Raw genomic sequence first — 21,198 nt, forward strand, 5'->3', positions numbered from 1 at the left:
CAAACAAACTCCAACTCAAGACAGCTCCCACCTCTCCTTGGGTATAGTCATTTTCTCCCGTGATTATTGAAAAATTTGCATTGTTCGCATTTCCGTCGCGTGTTCTTCGTGTACGTAACATGCTGTACTTCAGCAATGATACACACATATTGACCGATTCGGGTTCGTTGAGGGCAGCAGACATTTTACGGCACAGGGCGCAGCCATAGTGGGTGTATCGGTGTGTATCAGCCGACCCCCCCTGCTCTCCCCCACCCCCGGGCAACATGTTTATCACGCACTTGTAACAAAGGTTCGCGCACTAGCAAGCATTCGCGCACTCAGTACGAGACGCCCATTGGCTAAAGCAGTTTTTCATTCTGCGCGCGTGCTAATGTAGGGAGAGGGGTGGGGGAGTGCGGGGGGGGGGGTCGGATGATACACCCAGTATGGCTGCGCCTATGCTAAAAATACACATAGCGCGTCACAGAATCGGTCAATACGTCGTGAGAACTTCGCACAAATTGCGCAGGAATGGTTTTCGACTACATTATCGGAACTGATATAGAACTTTTCGTCAATGAAGTTGTTTCGGTGTTAACATACTTGTGTATGTGTGTGTGTGTGTGTGTGTGTGTGCATGCGCGCGTTATGGTTTTTTTGCGGTATTTTGTAGCGAGAAGTTCCAATTAAGCGGCTTTACCACCCTTTGCTTATGTATTGTTGTATCGCCTTTTAACGAAAACCTACAATCTCCTATACAGCAAGCGTATTAAAAAAAAAAAAAAAAAAAAAAACACACAAACAAACAAACAAAAACAAAAAACCGGCATGTCAGAATAGCGTTGATTCGGTGGAATTTGTCACTCAATTATCATGGTTAGTTGGTGGTGAAGTTATAACGGCAAAATAAAAACTAGCAAAAACAAAAACAAAACAACAACCCCAGAACAAAAATAGAATCCATATGCAAACTGAGTTTGTATGTATGTGTGTGTGTGTGTGTGTGTATTCATATATCGTCATTTTTTTAAATATATATCAAATCTATCTATTGAATCTATTCTACCCCTTAATACCACATTGTGGAAGTGCTAATGGCTCTTTGAGGAAATTGATTTTCCTGGAAAACTTCTAGAATGAAGCGTTTCAAGGACTTACTCTGTAACAGTTTCCGGTTTCACCAGTTGAGTGTACTTCTGATGATAGATAGCTATCGCTTATTTAATCACACTAACAAGTGATCATCATACGAATAATGTGCCTAATGATGATAAAACACGTAACTGTTTCGATTCAAGCCAACTTATTCGTGTGTCCACTGCAAAAGAAAAAAAAGTTCGACGTTGCACCTTTAAAGGTGAAAATCAATGTCACACTATTTGCAACCTTTCATAAAGGTGCACGGTTATATAAAATAAGTCCTTAAAAGGACCTATTTGCACCTGTTTAAATGATTTCCAAGGTGCATTAATTTCAACCTTCAAGGTGCAAAATTGCACCCATTGTGTGGATTCAATTTTGCCCTGTAAAAGTGCACAATTTTAACACACACACACGTAGAGTACGTACATTCACACGCGCACACACACTGTACACACAAGTCTGCGTACAAACATATTCAGCGAGGAATGTAAGCAATACACATATATCACGTTGTAATTACATTATATACAGCGTCAGCTTTCTGAATGTACACACATAAAGAGAATTATAAATTTCTTGAAATTGCACAAAATTTTTACTAATTCTCAATTTGGTTTTCGAGAGAAGCATAGTACAACTCATGCTCTTCGATATTTCGTTGATAAAGTAGCTAACGCAGTTGATAGTCGTTCTCATTTAATTAGTATTTTCTTGGACTTCTCAAAGGCCTTCGACACAATTGATCACGATACTTTACTCCACAAGTTATCACATTACGGAATACGTGGGAAAGCCTTGGAGTGGTTCAAGAGTTACTTAGGAAATAGAAGACAATTTGTTACAATCAAAGACAATTATTCAGTAATAAGAGAAGTAAAACGTGGCGTTCCACAGGGAAGTTTATTAGGGCCACTATTGTTTGTTGTTTATATTAATGATTTTTTGTCAGGCATCTGAAGTACTTTCCTTTATATATTTTGTTGACGATACCAATGTCTTTTTTTTTGCCCACAATGATGTTAATTTTCTTGTTCAAAAAGTCAATATTGAATTACAAAAAGTGAATAATATTCGAAAAGTGAGAGTCAACGTGCCCAACATATTTCATACGGTATATATTTTGGCAACGAAGTCTTACGTAAAACACATCATTGTTATTCATTTATGGTTGGCTGGTCGTTGCCTTACTATTCAAAGCTGCTCAGTTCAATCTTTTGCACATGGGGCTGCAAAGTTTCACCCTTTCAGAGGGTGCTCACCTCTTATGAGGTGTTCGACTGGTATTTATCCCTAGGTTAATTTTAATATACCAAGTTGCGTCTCAGTTAGCTGCATCTTAGTTTGTCTCTTTGCTCTTGTTTTCCATGAGGGAAATTACAAAGCAGAGATTGTTGTACTTTCCGAAACGTATGAAATGACTATGGGCTACTGCCGCCCCCCCCCCCCCCTTTGGGATTTCTGTGACGTAGGAGACCGGAGGTGTCTAGTGATTATTGATTCCGAGATAATTATATATGCATATACATGTAAATGTTTGATATGTTTGAAGAATAATTCAGTGATATGGATGATTTCTTTTCCTGCCAAGCAAATGTATATCGGTAAATAGCTGATTGTTTACATTTTTTTTTCTTGTCAGTGGGAGCTCTGTCCACTTCCACTCTCCACTGCCTAGTACGTGTAGCACACGTCCTTGCTTGTTAAATAAGTTCATGTTAGGCATTGTACACGAGGCCATGGCCTTGTGTACCATCCGCAACGATGTTGATTCTGTGTCATCTGTGTTCGTGTTCATGTTCGTTTCCCTGTTCTGTGTGTGTTTCATGTTTCTCTGTACGAATTTCGGTTTCCTTTCTTCTTTTAGGTCTGCATACCCCCACGTAGCTGCTGAGCTAGGACCAGACGGGAAGCCAGCTATTAATTCCCGAATGTTTTATATTTTAACCCATGGCTAACGCAACAAATTTTGCTTTTAATTCTTTGAATAGTGATGAATTCTATAACACAGTAAGGCACTCTGAATCTGATCATGTAAATATTATTTCCAGTGTATATGAAGATTACATATCCGATAAATACAATACCTCAACACAAGAATTTGAATATAACTTTGACTCAAATGATCCAGTCCAGAGTCCATCGTGTGTTTATTTGACCGAAAATCAGTATAAAAATCGGATCATGAATACAGTTGGTGAAAAATTTTTGTTAGCTCACTTTAACATACGCAGTATTAACAAAAATTTTGATAAGTTGCGCTTACTCTTAGAAAACCCAGATCATAAATCTTGCTCCATCATAGGGTTAACAGAAACATGGCTGAACTCTAATATCAGTCATTTATTTTCTTTACCCGGATTCGAATTTGTATTTAGAAATAGAAGCGAGAGAGTTGGTGGTGGAGTTGGTTTATACATCTCGAAAAAATTTAAATATATTATACATGAGGAGATTAGTGTTATGAGCGATGTACTTGAATCCCTTTTTATTGAATTGATAAATCCACATGGAAAAAACATTATGATTGGCGTAATTTACAGGCCCCCTCGTTCGAATTTAAATGATTTTTTGACTGTTTTGCAGGATTTAGTACAAAATCCCATGATACTTAATAAAGATACATTTTTGATGGGCGATTTTAATATCGATCTCATGAAATGTAACTCCCAAAACAGTTCAAAAGAATTTATAGAAACATTAATGTCTGCTTCGTTTTTACCATTAATCTCCAAGCCTACCCGTGTCGCCAGCCAATCGGCTACCCTCATAGACAACATTTTTTGTAATGTTTTTCCACTTCCTGAGTCTGGTATCGTCCTCTCAGACATCACTGACCATTTTCCTATATTTACTCAGGTACCAATTAAACTGATTAAACAAAATAATTATTATAAGCGTCGTAAGATTACTGCAGATAATCTTATAAGTCTTCAAAACAGTTTAAAAGAAATCGACTGGTCTTCTGTATACAACACTACCGATGTCAACTTGTCTTATGACTATTTCATATCTACTCTTACCTCCGAAATCGATAACCATATTCCCCTGCGTAACATAAAAAATAGATATAAGCAAATTCCAAGACTCCCGTGGATAACCCAGTCTATATTACGATCTATAAACAGGAAAAACAATTTGTTTTATAAATATAGATGTAATCCCACTGAAAAAAATAAGAAAAAATATGTTTCATACAAAAACACACTCACCAAATTATTACGTACGCAGAAGAAAATGTTTTATGTGAATCAGATAAGTAAATACAAAAATGATATTAAAAACACATGGAAAACATTAAAGAATGCTATGAATACATCTAATAATTCATCTAATATTTCTGAAATTCGGTGGGGCAATGCCTCCAGCAACACTCCCGCTGGCATGGCGGAAATTTTCAATGACTTTTTCTCTTCAATTGGGAAAAATTTTTCTCAAAATATTCCTCTTTCTAGTAAATCTTTTAATGATTTTTTAGATACACCTAACTCCAAAACTATATTTTTTGACCCAACATATAAAGAAGAAATAATAAAGATTGTTGCTAATTTGAAAGAAGGAAAAAGTCCTGGCCATGACGGAATTGACAACTATTTGATAAAAAACATAATTTCTCAGATAGTGGATCCCTTAGTACACATTATCAATTCATCGCTTACAACTGGCCATGTGCCAAATAGCATGAAAATTGCGAAAGTAATTCCTATTTACAAGAAAGGGGAGAAGGATGATGTCAATAACTATAGACCCATATCTCTATTATCTTCTATTTCTAAGATTCTTGAAAGAATAGTTTATATCAGGACAGTACGTTTTCTTAAAACCTGCGACACATTCTCAAACTTTCAATTTGGATTCAGGGAAAATCACAGCACAACACACGCACTACTTGCCCTCATCGACAAAGTCACACACGCACTCGACACACTTTCACACACAATAGGTATCTTCTTGGACTTCTCCAAGGCCTTTGACACGATTAACCACGGAATACTTCTCGCCAAACTGTCTCATTATGGAATACGTGGAAAGGCCTTGGAGTGGTTCACGAGTTACCTATCAGAAAGATCCCAATTTGTACATGTCAACGGCTTTGACTCTCAAAGTAAAACAATTGCATCTGGTGTTCCACAAGGGAGTTTATTAGGCCCATTGTTATTCATTATTTATATTAATGATTTTCATAGATCCTCGGAAAAACTATCATTCATATTATTCGCGGATGACTCTAACCTTTTTTTTCTCACCCTGACCCAAACATTTTAATAAGAACAGTCAATGAAGAACTGAAAAAGGTTATACAATGGATATACGCAAATAAATTGTCATTAAATATTAAAAAAAACAAAAGTTATGCTTTTTAGTAATTCTTTAAATAGCCTCCCAGGCAATATAACATTTGATACTACTCCTTTAGAAGAAGTTTCTTCCTTTAAATTTCTTGGCGTTTGTGTCGATAACAAGCTTTCATGGAGGGATCATATTGATAACATATGTAAAATTATATCACGTAACATTGGTGTAATGAATAGATTAAAATATTATCTTCCTTCATCTGCATTATTAACTCTTTATTCTAGTTTGATACTACCTTATTTAAACTACGGGATTCTTGCTTGGGGTAATACATGTCAGATGTTACTTGATAAACTTCTTTTACTGCAAAAGAAAGCGCTTAGAATTGTTTTTAATTTACATACCCGAGAACATACAGATGCTTTGTTTTCTGACCATAAAATATTAAAAGTAAATGATTTGTATGTGTTTCAACTTGGCCAGTTTATGTTTAATTACAACAGTAACTTTTTACCTAAAATATTCCATGATTCATTTCATCGAAATAGTCATGTTCATAACTATCCCACGCGACGATCCGACGAATTTCATCTTCCATTAATGAGAACCGCACATGCCCAAAATACATTTCTTTATACCGGACCCAGACTTTGGAATAATTTAGATAATAGTTTAAAAGATTCCCCCAAATTTGTTACATTTAAATACAAACTCAGAAAATATTTACTTTCTACTTATAATCTTAGATAATTTAAATTGTTTTGATTTATGCTTGAGCCTTCACTTGTCCTGATGTCGCAGCACTTGGTGTGTTCTGTGTGCAGACTTCTCTTCTTTCTTCTCTCCTCTTCCTTTCCTGTCTCTTGTTCTTCGTAGACTTGTATTGTTACCGTCTTCTCTCCTCTCGGTACTGTCTCGCGTCTTACAGTGTATACGTGTGGGTAATTGAATGTGTGTACGAACGTGTTGTCCTTGTCATATTTTCCCGGTACACGTGGTTCAGTGAGCAGTGTCCGGGCACTAGCATTGGTATTCTATATTTTTTCCCAACCGGTGTATCTCAAAATAATTACATGTATATTGTTATAGAATAGTATATAATTTACTCATTATTTGTCTAGCGATCCACGTCCGACAAGCTATGCTTTTTAGTGGATCACTATTTTCCATAATCGAATTTATTTTCCGCTCGCCCACGAAGTATTTATACAGTGTTTTCCTAAATATTGTACATGTTATATGTTGTTCTATAATATGTCTCGTATATATATTACATGAATCTTATGCAAACGTTTGAACAATATTTCATTACATGTATACTTTGTACTATGTTTTTTGATTTTCGATGATTGGAAATAAACTATGATTGATTGATTGATTGATTGAAATTGGGTTAGAGCCAATAAATTATCATTGAATGCCCAAAAAACCAAATATATGATTTTTAGTAATACTGTTGACATTTTGAGTACAGCTATAGTTTTGGATGATTTTCATTTAGAAAGAGTTTCACATTTTAAATTCCTTGGAATTACTGCTGACGACAAAGTTTGATTATATTTGCAACACAATCTCGCGTAATATAGGCGTTATAAATAGAATGAAACTGTATATTCCTCAAAAATCACAATTTATGTTATATTCGTCATTGGCATTGCCTTATCTTAATCATGGTGTTTTAGTTTGGGGCAACACTCACCAGAACCTATACTGGATAGAGTGTCCCTTCTACAAAAGAAAGCTCTCCGTTTCATCTGTTATCCTTCCATACCCTCCCACTCAAATTTGTTATTTGCTCTAATAAGCTGCTAAAAATTAAAGATTTGTTTTTATTCAATTTGGCAATGTTTGGGGCAATTTATGTACATGTACAGCAACAACTCACTACCGTCCATTTCGATTCTATGTTTCAAAGAAATCAATCATTCCACGAGCATCCCACTCGACGTTCCAGTGAATTTCATTCACCTCTTTTACGAACGATTTTTGCTAAGAACACACTTATTTATACTGCCCCAACTTTTGGAATTTTCTCACAGAAATGAATTAGCCTGTTGGTTTATTTCAATTCCTTTTCGAAGAACTTGGATTACAAATAATAACTGTCACGTATTTTCTCGTCCCTGTTGTCCTGAGACACTTACAGAGTAGATTTGATTGTATTTATATTACTTCTGCATCTATTTTTCTCTTATTTGCTATATTTCCGTATCCTTTTCACGCATCCCATTATTTTTTCGATATAATTCTATCGAGGATCGCTGGATCTGTTTTGCCTTTCTGTCCGTTGTACTGTCTTCCTGTTATGTTAGTCTTGTCTCATTCTGTCTTGTCTTTTAGTCTCCCTTTATTAGTTTCGTCGTCCCAGTATCGTTTAATGTTTATTCGCGTTTGGAAGTGTGTCTGTTACTCTGTCTTCTTAGTGGGATTCCAGATTTTTTTTCTGACTTTTTTCCCAGCATTTTTTCCCTTTTTGCATTAGTTCATTTTTCTATTTGACATTCCCTGAGGGGCCCACATTCTACAAGCTTTGTCTTTTTAGTGGGTCTCTCCATTTTTCGATGTTTTGCGTATTGTTATATCGTCTTTATCATTTCAGTCAGTCAATTTTCATGACATCGAATCTGTTACCCCAAAGTTCCACAATTGTATTTTTCTCAATTTACTCTGTTTTGATTATGCAACCTTATTCTCTGTTACCAAAGAAAGTAAAATGTTTATGTTCTTTTCGAAAAATGAAATAAAGTTTGAATTGAATTGAATTGAATTGAAAACAAATCTAATTACATCGAATTATAATTACTAACTTTGGCAGAACTACAGTCTCACTTCATTGATGGAACAAGAGACATATCAGTACTGATAAAACACGTGAAGTTCTTGAGATTTCTAGTTCAAAAAAGCAATGCCATATTGAATCTGAAAGTATTTTGTAAATGCGTATATAAACCGTGCATATCAAGCATTGTAAACTTTATTATTAGTACTGTATAATACATTTACACATAACTGTTCTTCCTTAATGGAATGTTTGTTCACAGCTGACTGCTTAACGATTGGACAAGCTTGCACAAAGGTTTCCATGGAAACGTTCAGCCTAGTTTGTTTTACTCTGATAATTTCTTTCAAGTATATAGTACTGGACTCAAATCAATTCTGATGGAACCACATGACTATACCAGCCGTTGGTGGCATTGTAGCTCGCTATACAAAGCCGTGATGTTTGCCCAACGGCCATACATGGGACTAATTGCTTGTATACCGATTGTTACTATTGTGTTAGAGCGATCACGTGACAGATTTTTACCTGTCATGCGTCAACCAGCAACGTGACTCGCCTTCATACAGAAATCTGTCCATTGCCTCTGAATCCGTCTAATCAGTCAATGTGCAATGGAGCCTTCGTGGCGCCTTGTATTTGTGACTGTAAGGCGCTTTCGTGGCGTCTTATCATTATTTCAACAATTATTGCAAATACAATAACAATTACATGTACCTCAGGAAGACTTATGCTAGAAATGTGATTATATACGGTGCATTTACGTATCTATTAAACGACTTCTTCGAAAGCCAAGCAATATCCCGAGTTTGTTTATTATAAACGTACTCTTATTCCTATTGTGCAAAAAGTGGTATGATATGATTATTGCCTGTTCATTCATGATCACAGAAATTTGTTTTTCACTGGTAGACTGTGAAAAAAAAATCATTAAGTTTAATTAGAACTGATTCTTCATGTCTTTGCAAACTCTCCTCTTCTGCAATGTGTATGTACGGGGAGTCAATCAAGGCTTGTCCTCCTTTTCTTCAAAGAAGACATCATCGGGTTCGTTTTCTGTCTTCATCGGCGGGAAATGATCACCGGCTTGCTGTGAGAAACGGTAGATGAGAAAAATTAATGCCGGGTTAGAACATGGACAGTCGCCAGCACACAGCATCGAGTTTCAAGTATTATAAAAATGGATATTCTATTTTATCATTTTGTACGCCAACAGATTCCAACCGATTTCAGATATAAATAGTTTAATTTTGGAAAATCCACCTTTTTTTTTAACTGAAAATATATGATCGATTGTTTATTCTAACAAAAAAACAAATTATTATAACTACTGATGCATAGGCGGGGTTCCACTATAATATTCTGCTGGTTACTGACCAAGAATGATGTTGATAAAATAATTTTTCCCCGGAAGAAAATCTTGCTAACAAGGCTTTTTACATTGCTATCCGTGTTAAACGAACTATCAGTGTTATGTTGGTGTGACTTTCCCTTATCCATTAAAATGAGCTCGGAGTGAGGGTAAACTTTGAAGGACAAGTTCATCCAAATATACAGTGTGAATAAGTGAATGTATAGCAATATTAATAGTGCACATCAATGAAAGTTTGAGGAAAATCGGACAATCCTTTAAATGTTATGATTTTCTATTTTAAGTTTCAGTACCGCCATCACCTGATGAGAAGACTACAACAGTTTGTGTCATCACTACACAGGACAACGATATAAAGAAAATACAAACAAAATTCAACATATCTAATGTCACATTATTCTTTATAAAAGCAAAATGAAAAAGCACTCGACTTGACTCTTTCAGAATGCAGGGTTACCAATATTACCCTGAACATGACTAATTGTGTCAGTGACAAGCAGAGGGAATGTGTGCTTTTCATAAAACAAACGACATTTTGTGGAAATTTCTTTATATTTTCTTTATATCGTTGTCCTGCTGCTGTGATTGTTATTTGCCCTTCTTAATCCATACATACCCAATGTGGCCACGACTGCATCTCCTTGAAGAGCGCCTCGCCTGGGCACGTCCTGTCAGGTGTTGCTTGACGGTGACCGTAGAGGATGTAGTTTGCATTCAGCTTATTTCTGCGTTGAGAGCGTGCAGCGAGCATGTATTGAGAATAATGATGACGGTGATAATGATTATGACAATAATGGTAACGGAACAGTAAACATACTACTACATGTTGTTTGGAATTAGTGCTTGATATAGCGACCCTTCTCCACTCTATTTGGCTCAAAGCGCTTTACAAACTCATCACCCCAGCCACTGAAATTCCCTGTCGATGCAGTGGCAGTTCACGCACCGGGTGATGTTCGTTATTCCGAAGGTTCATTAATTCGAAAATAAAATAAGGTTTGTTATCCCGATGGTTTGTTGCTCCGAAACAAACAATTCCAACCGTATATATAGAATGATGTTCTTTAATCCAAAAATGAAGTACAGGGGTTGTCAATCCGAACATTTATGGTGTCATTCCGAAGGTTCGTCATTCCGAAATGTCATTAATCCGAAGTGAAAAGAAGTTCTACTCTAAGACGGTTCGTTGATCCAAAAATGAAAAAAAAAAGAAAGAACAAAGTGCGTACTGACGAATCTTCGGAATTAAAAACCTTATGTCATTTTCGGAATTACGAACCTTCGGAATTCAACAAAGTAATTGTAACCCGACCTTCCTTATAGAGCACTCTATTCAGGCTATCACTGGACTGATAAAATAAATATTATTGTATTTCTCAAGCAAATATTCTAGAGTTGCAGTGCTTATAAACAAGACTCTTTAAAAGAGGGAGCTAAAGGTATAATTTACACCATAGGTTTGTTTTGGGTTATGAAATGCTTGTAACAAGATGAACTAAACATGTAGGCGGTAACATCTATAACCTCATCTTGTTTGTGTATTAAGCGTGTAAAAGCACGGAAAACATCAAACAAATTTCTTTTTTTTTCTCTTTTCCTTATTTTTATGAAACTTTCATTCTTTTCTGGTCTCGCTCTATTCACTGAATCTGGAATGAAAATTTTCCCCCTGTAAAATAAAGAGGAGAAAAAGAAACTCGCTGTATTATAGGCCTATACTCACTTGTCTATAGCACATGATATAAGAGACTGGACTGCACTGATCGCCTTCTTGTTGGGAAGTTTAGCCGTAAAGTTACCCATGATGGATATTCCTGTCACAAAAGATGTAAAGAGACGATTTTGAGACCAAAAAAAAAAAAAAAAGTGAGCTGTCATGAGGCAAAATGCTACTTTGAGATAAATTTCGACTAACACAATCGCGTAACAGATATAAGGAGATATACCATATACTTGGTGTATATGATCAAGGTATACGCGTATACGCTGTACTTCGTCCATGTAATCGCATTATGTCCTATAGCTTGCTTTTTAGCCCTTTCCAGTATACAGACTTTTGGCGTCAGTATACAGCATGATGTGCAAGAAGATCCCCAAGGAAGATGCTTATTAATGCAGCTGATTTCTGGAAAGTGGAAGGTCATTTATTTTCTATCCGTATAGTATGCAGATACATAATCATAAATCCTGGATTTGTCAGTCATTGTTTGATTCAGAATTGCAAGTAACACGCAGATTTTGCTTTCCACTCATTTTTCGTAAAAAACAAGCAAGCAAACAATTCCACACTGAGCTTATGGATGAATATTGTGAGTGTCTAAAATGTTTTTACAGTTCACGTATGAGAAACGCTGCTGGTGAGGAACGTACGAAATTTTGAGGTACGAGTCAGTTATATGTCCTGAAGACATCATGGATATTTACTGAGGAAGAAATGTCGACTCGACTTTAATTTTCTTTTCTTTTCTTTTTTTAAAGGCTCGACACAAACTTTTCATTTGGTGACCTGTTCGGGTCACGAATACCACGTATCATAAGATCACTAAGTCTAACATGATTAATGTCGAATTTGAGGCACTAAGATGACTTTCCATGACACGATACTTTAATGGCGTAATTATACATCTATTATTATTGGATAGATGGGTAAGCTTTTAAGAAATGATCCAACCCGATTGAGCCCCAAAACATGTAATTTCCATTAAAAAAAAAAAACATTTACGAGCAATCCATTTCTTCTCAAGTCAATGTTCTAAAGAACACTTGAGAAAGAGCAAATCGCTCAAAAATTTGTGTACTGAAACAAACTGCTTGGTGATTACCGCATGAACTTGATTTCAGCTTTGAATTTTTTATCATATATATATATATATATAATATACTTGCCTATTGATCTGAAATTGTACCAAGGAGCATGACTGCCCACCGTGTCCCATCCTCGTCCCTCGTACACTCGGCCATCTTCGCCAACCAGAAATGAGTAGGCGATGTCATTCCATCCACGATCATCCATGTGAAAATTCTAGCACAGGATTAAAGAAAAGATGCCAAAAGTCACGCACTTGCTACATCATCATCATCATCATCATCATCATCCTCATCATCATCATCATCATCATTATCATCATCCACACCATCATCGTCATCATCATCACAATCATCATCATCATCGTCGTCATCACTTATCGGATGGAACTTCACTTGTTTTTCGTCACAATGTTCACTGGTATACTCCATTCCTTGTCCCACAATCACGAACATAAGTTTGTATATTTAGAGAAGTCATTGTGAATAAACTCGATTGTATTCGTAATGTTCACGCTTTGATTATTCTTGTAACAGGAATATAATCTCCCAACCCTGTTTCGTTAAAAAAATACCTTTAAGAATTTCCTTAATTCTCAATGTCAAACAATTTCACATACAACAGAAATCATATATTCACTACTATCATAAATACATATACATATGTGAATATGAATATAAACCTAAATAAATAAATGAAGATATATATCTATATGTATTATGTATTTATATATATTTCATATATATATATATACATATATACATATATATATATATATATATATATATATATATATATATTATATATATATATATACATACCGTATGTCCCCCCAAAGAAATTACAACGGGAACCTTTGCAATGATAACTTTGAAAATAGTGATTCAATCCAAATATAATTTCAGGGTATGAAACTATAACTTATTACCCACATCTTACAGAAAACCCCATCCGATTTTCTTCAGTGGTCAAGATGAAATGAGGAATTTTGTAGAACATGACAGGAATCCCTTCCCTCCAAGTTCTGTCCATTGTGTTCACACGTTACGCAGTTCCAAGAGCATGCAAGTGCTAAACTTGGAAGAATAAGACCCATGACATGCTTTACAACAATCCTCATTTCTCTGCAACCACTAAACCAAATTGAATGGGGTTTTCTGCAAAATATAGCAAATATCTTATGTTTTAAAACCCTGAAGTAGCATTTAGACAGTTTAATCTTATTGATAGTTGTCAATGCAAAAAATGCAAAAAATTTGGGAACATATTGTATATATATATACGGGGAGGTACTAGAGAAGGAGACTCAGACAACTACTGCTCCTTTGAAGTCATGCTCGGCACCGAGAAGTTATGCGTTCAACTACAGGTGTTACCCATGTGCTTTGACAAAAGAGAGCATCAATAATCGGGACTAGCGCTCTCACATCTAGAAATACTTGCCCCTACTCCAATTCGCTCTCTCTCTTTCAATGTGAAGGCAACAAGGAATTTGTGTACCTTGAATTGTAGCAGCGAATCAAAATGCAGTGTAAAACTGACAATTTTAACAGCAAATAGTTTAAAAGCACTCTGGAACACGCTTGAGCGGAGTACTTTACTTGAAAGATCAAAATATACCAGATTAAAAGATAGAAAACTAACATGCGGAAATGTGCGCATTATAGAAAAATATTAGGTTTTTAAAATGGCCTAATTTTCATATTGTGTGTACGCTTGCCCGTGTATCTCGCTTGTACCTGTATCGACCTCATCAGCTTGCTACAGTCCTGCAGAGTGAAGCACGCGTATGTGAAGGTGTGGTGTAAGATGACGAACGGGACTGGAGTCGCCATGTCTTGGCGGGCCTTCGGCGGTCTGGCGCCCCACAGGCCGCGGGAGACTATTTCCGGGCACGCCGTAGACGCTGCGTGAAAAACAGTTGCGTCGATAAACCGTCATTGTTCTTCATCCTTCCCCGAAAACCGAAAATCTGGTCGAGTCGAAGTCGGGTTGTTTTATATATTTATTTACTTTTTTAAATATCAAAAGATCAAGATTCACTACGATTCACAGTTTATCAAAATCATGGGAAGCATTTTTTTTTGGGGGGGGGGAGGGGTTGCGAGTTGTTTTCAAAGAAATATACTCATAGAACATATACGCAAGGTATATAAATCGTTTTAGTAACAGAGTTTTGGAGCAATGTTTGCTTGCAAATCGATCATTTCCTTTTTCATTTACTAATTTTTAACAATCCAGGGAGAGAGTGTGAATTATACACACAAACAGATAGATAGGTGGGTATAAACTAGTAGATAAACAGGTAGATACTGTAGATAGATAGACAAATAGATACATACATATAACATACATGCACAGATAGATAAATAGATAGATTAATTGATTGATCGATCGATCAATTGATTGATTGATTGATTGATTGATTGATTGATTGATTGATTGATTGATTGATTGATTGATCGATTGATTGATTGATGTTAAAATCCTAGTGACTGGGAAATCTGGTGGCCCAACACTCGGTTCTGATTGATTGGCAAATTCAGAGTTTGTGTTTCCATGGTGTTTAGTGAATGTAAGTTCTTTTTGATTTTCTGTATTTATAAGTGTATGTAAATGTATTTCCCAGATACTTGTGTGTATATGTGTGTGTGTGTGTGTGTATGTGTGTGTGTGTGTGTGTGTGTGTGTGTGTGTGTGTGTGTGTTGTGTGTGTTGTGTTGGGGGGGGGGCAGCTGAATATACTGCTCATATACATACACACACAGACATATATTATATATATCATACATATTACATAGGTCTATATTGTATAGATGGTAGACAGATAAGGAGAAAGATTCCATGATTGCTCCATCATACTCACCACTAACTCGTTTGATATCCATTCTCAGAAACTGTGTGTTGTGAGCAAAATGAAATAAAGAGGGAAAAAAATCGGTGTCAAAATGGTTTCAGTTCATTGATCGAGCAGGAGAGCCAAAAGTACGATAAGTCTATCGAGAGCTGCATGGGTCCCATTTCATAAATGACGTTAGGATAGCAACTACTGCTGGAACGTCAACTTCCCATCATAGCAACAGCCAATCAGGAAGCTGGATTCTTGTCATTACCATTTGCTATCCCCGCAAGAGTTGCTATCACTTCAGGGTGTGTGTTTTTTCTGGGCCCTGGAAAAGAAATATTTTAAACTTTATTCTATTCATTCTATAGCCTCAGGAAGTGCCTTGCTTAAACACCGTATTGTAACGTTAGATATCAGAACCTGTTCATAATATTTGATAAAAGTAAACCTTGTATAATGTTCCGTCGTGCTGGACAAGTCATGTGACGAAAAGGTAACCACGTGTAAGTCACCTGACGTGGTATAATGGTCATATGATTAGTCACGTGCAAAGAAATCACTGGAGTAAATTTTGTCTTCGTGTTTATCTTAGCGTCAATTTCTGGAGTAAAATTGCAGAAATACATGGGGTAAGATTTAAAAATAGAGCATGCAGCGAAAGTTTCCTAACCGAATGTGAGTGATATTGGTCATGATGGTGTGCTTTTATCTTCACAAGACTCCCCTATTCGCTCTGAACATTATATTGTCACTAATTTCCTATTCTTTAAAGAATTGAAGAACAAGTCACATTTAAAGCATCAATTAATATTCCAGTGCAACAATAACCAGTAAAGCAACTATCCCTGTCTCTTAACGTTCAAGATTTAATGGACTGCAGTGAATAAAGTGATACTAAGCATTATGGATTTGTACAATTATGATTCACCGAAACTGGACATAAAACAGCAAAGTTTTGACATTCTCAAGCTTAAAATATACTATATTTTGCATAGATATCAGTCATAATTGTATACAAATAAAGCCATATACAAGGCCATAATAAGTTACCAATGTTTCCTCTTTCTACTCATAATTTCTCCCTCACATGCAGCTGGTACGTTTTTTTTCCGGTACTTTCGATCTGCTTTGTACTTCATTTTTCCTTTTATCTACCCCTCCCAGCTCCCACTTCTTTCTTTCTCACACACATGCTGTCATTTTCCATGTGGATTGAAAACACATCCAGCTGGCACAAAACTGTAAAATTAATAGTTCTGCGAGCAGTGGCGTATCTACGGAAAACGGCGCCCGGGGCAAGCGCAAAAATCGCGCCCTATTTTCTGAAAAAGTGTTCAACCCCAACCCATCTCGGTAGGGTATATAAAAAAAGGTCCACATAATATACTTTTTCAAGCACTTAAAAAGGGTCTTTTGAGGTAATCTAAATGTAATAAATTTTGATAAATTTTGGCGAGCGAGCGCAGCGAGCGACCAAAAATGTTTGTATTTCAGCGCTTACAAAACATGGAATTCTTGTCATTTTTTGGTTATCAAATCTTACAATTCTTATTAAGATATAGTGACGGCCTTATAGATAACGATTTATACACAAACTGAGGACTTGAAAAAATACTCTAAATTAATACGCGAGAGTGAGCCGAATTTGTATATTTCCGCGTCATCATCACGTTTTGTTCTTATTTTTTTTTGATAAATTTTGGCGAGCGAGCGCAGCGAGCGATCCGAAAATTTTTGCATTTCAGTTTACAAAACATGAAATTCTTGTCATTTTTTTCTTATTAAATCTTACAATTCTAATCAAGATATAGTGACGGCCTTATAGATAACAATTTATACCAACAAACTGAGGACTTGAAAAAATACTCTAAATTAGTACGAGAGAGTGAGCCGAAATTTGTATATTTCCGCGTCATCATTACGTTTTGTTCTTATCTTGTTTGATTTGGGGTTTTTTTGCGCCCCCCCCCCCCCACGTTCGAAACCGTTGGCGCCCTCTTTTGATCCAATCGGCGATCGCTTCAGAACGAAAGAAATTGCAGCCGCTGCTCCGTGTAACATTTTGCCTACTAAATATAGAATGACATGTGTGAACACAATAGACATTGTCATTTTGTCCGCGTCATCATCACGTTTTGTTCTTATCTTCTTTTTTAAATAGATTTTGGCGAGCGAGCGCAGCGAGCAAGCCGAAAATGTTTGTATTTCAGCTTACAAAACATGGAATTCTTGTGTGAACACAATAAACATTGTCATTTTGTCCGCGTCATCAGCATGTTTTGTTTTTATCTTTTTTGATTTGGTTTTCTGCCCCCCCCCCCCCATTCTCCCTCCCCTGTCCGGGCGAGGTTTTTTGTTTTTTCTTTCTTTCTTTCTTTCTTTCTTTCTTTCTTTCTTTTTCCTTCTTCTTCTTCGTTTTTGTTTTTGTTTTTCGTTTTTTCGTTTTTGGCGCCCCAAGGAGTGGCGGCCGGGCACGTGCCCCCCTCGCCCCCTCCCCTAGATACGCCAGTGTCTGCGAGTCACGGACATGGAATTCAAGCACCTGCTGCAAAGCTTGCTCGCGCACATAAAACAAAACAAAACAAAACAAAACAGCGCCACCTATCATCTGCAGTGACGTCATGGTCAGCCGAGAACGCGGGGATTTCCCTAATCGCAGTAAGCCAGTTCGGGGTGTACTGTTACTGTTCATGTTGTTCCCCTCTGGTTTTCGTCTAACCTCCCAAATTGAGGCCACAAACGTCCTCTTTACACCCACTGCGAAGAGCAGACCGTTCGTTATACGACGTATGTTATTTGCGTATGACAGGATTACGGAAATTGTCTTCAGATTGTCTGAGTAGTCAGCCAGCCAACTCATTCAGTTTGAGATACATAAGGAAAGGGTGGTAAAGCTGCTTAATTGGAACTTCTCGCTCCAAAATGTTGCACAAAGTAATCACAACCATATCCCTCTCGGACAATAAGAGGCATGTTTGAAGAAGAATAAGAAGAAAAAAGAAATGTTTGCACGTTTTTACAATTACACTTCCTTTTTCACGCTTCGGTGAAGGTGGGGCCGCTTAATTTTATCAAATCTTTTGTGTTAAGAAATCAGTATGTCACGAGATCGTAGTCTTGATTAAATACATCTTTTGGGTTAGTCTGTCTTCGTCTACTACTACATTCTTCTCCTCCCCCTCCATTTCTTCTCTTTCTTCTTTCCTATTTTTATTTTAACGATTTCCTCCTCCTCTTCATCTGCTTCTATACCTATATATGATTTTTCCCAAACTTACAAAACCCAAGAACAAGAATATTGCATGTGTATTGAAAAAGCTGTAATTATGCATCCTTTGCGATAACTCAAGCAGTATGTTGTGATTATTCGACTACAACTATTGAATTAGATTAGATTAAATTCTCCAGTAATTCATTTGATCCAGTACTTGAAGATCATTTATCTTAAAGATGTACTTGTCATTGAAACTATTATAACATATACGACACAAGCGAATAGACAGTGGCGAAGCACCACTGCATCATCAAAGTATGGTGGTTAAGTTTGATGAGTGGGTAATTGTTAGTGTATTCTACATCCTTCTTCTTCTTCTTCTTCTTCTTCTTCTTCTTTCTTCTTCTTCTTCTTCTTCTTTTTCTTCTGCTTCTTCATCTCCTTTTTTTCCTCCTTGTATACTCATGCATGCTGTTTTAGCCCATTTCATCCAATGTCTTGCAGCCTTCCAATCTAAAACCGACTGATTTCCACTTGTCTTTTCATTACCTACGTTTTGAAATATCAGAGATATAGAGAACAGCTTATAATTTTTAGTAGGGAGCTGATCTCAGTTTGGAGATATTCTTTGTGCAGCTAGATATTTGGATCATTACGTCTTAAAAAGTACATTATAGACGATAAACTGATTGTTTGTGACTTAAACGTGCAGGCCACACATGCTGCAGGAATATAACCGCAGGTATCTGTTAGGAAACGGTCAGGGTATTACATGGAACCTTTACATGTTTCTATCGAAATATAATCATCACTTCATTATGAATATTTCTGTATCACTTTTTATTTCCTCCACTCATCATCCCCTGATGACGTTGGTCTGTCAGTAATGGAGGTTGAATCTGACTATAAAGTCTGACTTCAACAAAAGAATGACATGCTGTCGGTTGCTTTTCTTGAATTTTACAGGAAACAAGAAACAGAGACACGATGAATGATAAAGAACATTGGCAATAATTGAGACAGGGAAGTCAAAAACATTGATTTCTTTAATGCCTTGATGACGTTCATCTGTCGTGTAATCGAGGTTGAATCTCACTCAAAGTCTGACTCCAAAAAAGAATGAAATGCTGCCGGTTGCTTTTATTGAATTTTACGGGAAACAAAAAAACATAGTACATTGGCAACAATTGGGACAGGAAAGTCATAACGTTCATTCCTTACCTTTCGCAGGTCGACAGGCCGCAGTTCTCTGCCGAACGCAGGTGAAGCGGTCGAACTCGTCCATGCGGCCGCCGCTAAGATTCCCCAAAGCAGGAAAACTTGTCGCACACGAAACATGTTTGGCGAAGCGAAGTGGTGATTTGAGAGTTGGTCGTGGACCGACTTGGCCAGGACACCGGTCGGGAATGAGACCAACCCAAAGAAATAGAGCCAGGAAGGAAGGTAAACTGCAACAAAACACCAGGATAATGCGCCAACTCACTCAGGGTGAATAGATCTGAAGCGGGGGAAAGAAAACAAAAATCAAAGCACTCCCTATAGTCTACTTTCAGACCATTTATTCAGAACGTTTAATTACATTACTTCACACGACATTTTGTATTATGTTTTGTTTAGCAAACGCAACCACTAATATGGCACTGTGTCAACTAATGTCCTCGCTTGATACTGGCGTCGTGACATGAAATGGAATTAAATGAAATTTGGATTCTAATAGATGGATAGATACAGGAATGTTTTTATTGACGATGGAATCAATTTGCGTAAGATGTAATTTCGCTTTGTTTCCTATGTTTCCATTCCTTATTCCTCTTCTTTATAAGCTCAATGTCCTTCGCTGCCTAAAAGTATGCCCATTTATGTGTATAAATCATAATATGCATGTAAATAAATGCTCGGTCTCATTCGACTAAGGAGGTGTTGGAAGAAAGTCGAGTTGCAATTAATTGCAACTTTCTTGCAACATGCATAAAATGTATATCTCCCGGGCTTTTCCTTATGTGTGTGTGTGCATGTGTGTGTGTGTCTGTGTGTGTGTGTGTGTGTGTGTGTGTGTGTGTGTGTGTGTGTGTGTGGGTGTGCGCGTGTGTGTTTAATGAAATGCAAAACAGAATCAAACACAAGCGTTGTCAATCAACATTGTAGTTACAATGAGCTCTCTGTGGAGAATCGATAGCACGCGTTAAGCCGTAATGAAAGGTATAATTATGTACTCATGAAACAAAGGGTGAGAAAGAGAGGGGAGGCAAAAGTAATCCCTGGGGCCCGTTTCACAAAACTTGTCATCAGTGACAAGTTGTCATAGATGTGACAAGCTACTGAAATCCTTGCATCTGATTGGCTGAGAGCAAATTTGTCATAGAAATGTGGCAGTTGTCACTGATGATGACAAGTTTTATGAAACGAGCCCCTGGTGATGATGTCTTCATCTCACAATGATTACTTACTGAATCTGATTTTTTTTTTCATCTTCATAAATGCAAGGTTATTCCTTTCTTGTATTTCATACTTTCGAAAACACAATGGTCATGTAATGGTTATTTGGTATTTCCTTCCTGCATGTAAGAGGGTCCCTACGCTGCCAGTAAAGGCCCGGTCCCATCGGCCGATGGTCACAAAACATATGCAGAAAGGACACAGCGGACGAGCAAAATTTCGGGAATGGCTCCATCCGCTTTCATCCGCTCCAGAAATTGACAAAATTGGCGAAAATTTGCGAAAACAGAACGGAAAAAGAACGGACGTGGGTAGTATGTAGCGGTGA

The 21,198-nt window shown here is 36.9% G+C and overlaps 1 protein-coding gene across 1 annotated transcript; it reads right to left on the bottom strand.

The window, feature by feature from the left end:
* Positions 1–9,203: 9,203 nt before the first annotated feature.
* LOC139732147 (peptidoglycan-recognition protein SC2-like) lies at positions 9,204–19,802 on the bottom strand. The gene is made up of 7 exons (XM_071643018.1): positions 19,656–19,802; positions 15,242–15,272; positions 14,115–14,281; positions 12,456–12,591; positions 11,293–11,383; positions 10,186–10,294; positions 9,204–9,287 (listed from the first exon to the last, which is right to left on the bottom strand). Exons 1-7 carry the CDS (start codon positions 19,770–19,772, stop codon positions 9,204–9,206), a joined length of 735 nt encoding a protein of 244 aa, XP_071499119.1. The 5' UTR covers positions 19,773–19,802.
* Positions 19,803–21,198: the final 1,396 nt, after the last annotated feature.

The sequence above is a fragment of the Diadema antillarum genome, unplaced genomic scaffold (assembly GCF_040938485.1).
Source record: "Diadema antillarum isolate AM-2024a unplaced genomic scaffold, OU_Dant_1.0 seq00000400_RagTag, whole genome shotgun sequence".
In the NCBI taxonomy this organism is placed as follows: domain Eukaryota; kingdom Metazoa; phylum Echinodermata; class Echinoidea; order Diadematoida; family Diadematidae; genus Diadema; species Diadema antillarum.

Coding starts and splice junctions, on each gene's coding strand:
- LOC139732147 (XM_071643018.1), bottom strand. CDS start 19,772: ATGTTTCGTGTGCGACAAGTTTTCCTGCTTTGGGGAATCTTAGCGGCG. Junction 12,592..14,114: donor AGCTGATGAGGTCGATACAG/GTACAAGCGAGA, acceptor ATCCTGTGCTAG/AATTTTCACATGGATGATCG. Junction 10,295..11,292: donor ATATCATGTGCTATAGACAA/GTGAGTATAGGC, acceptor CTCTCAACGCAG/AAATAAGCTGAATGCAAACT.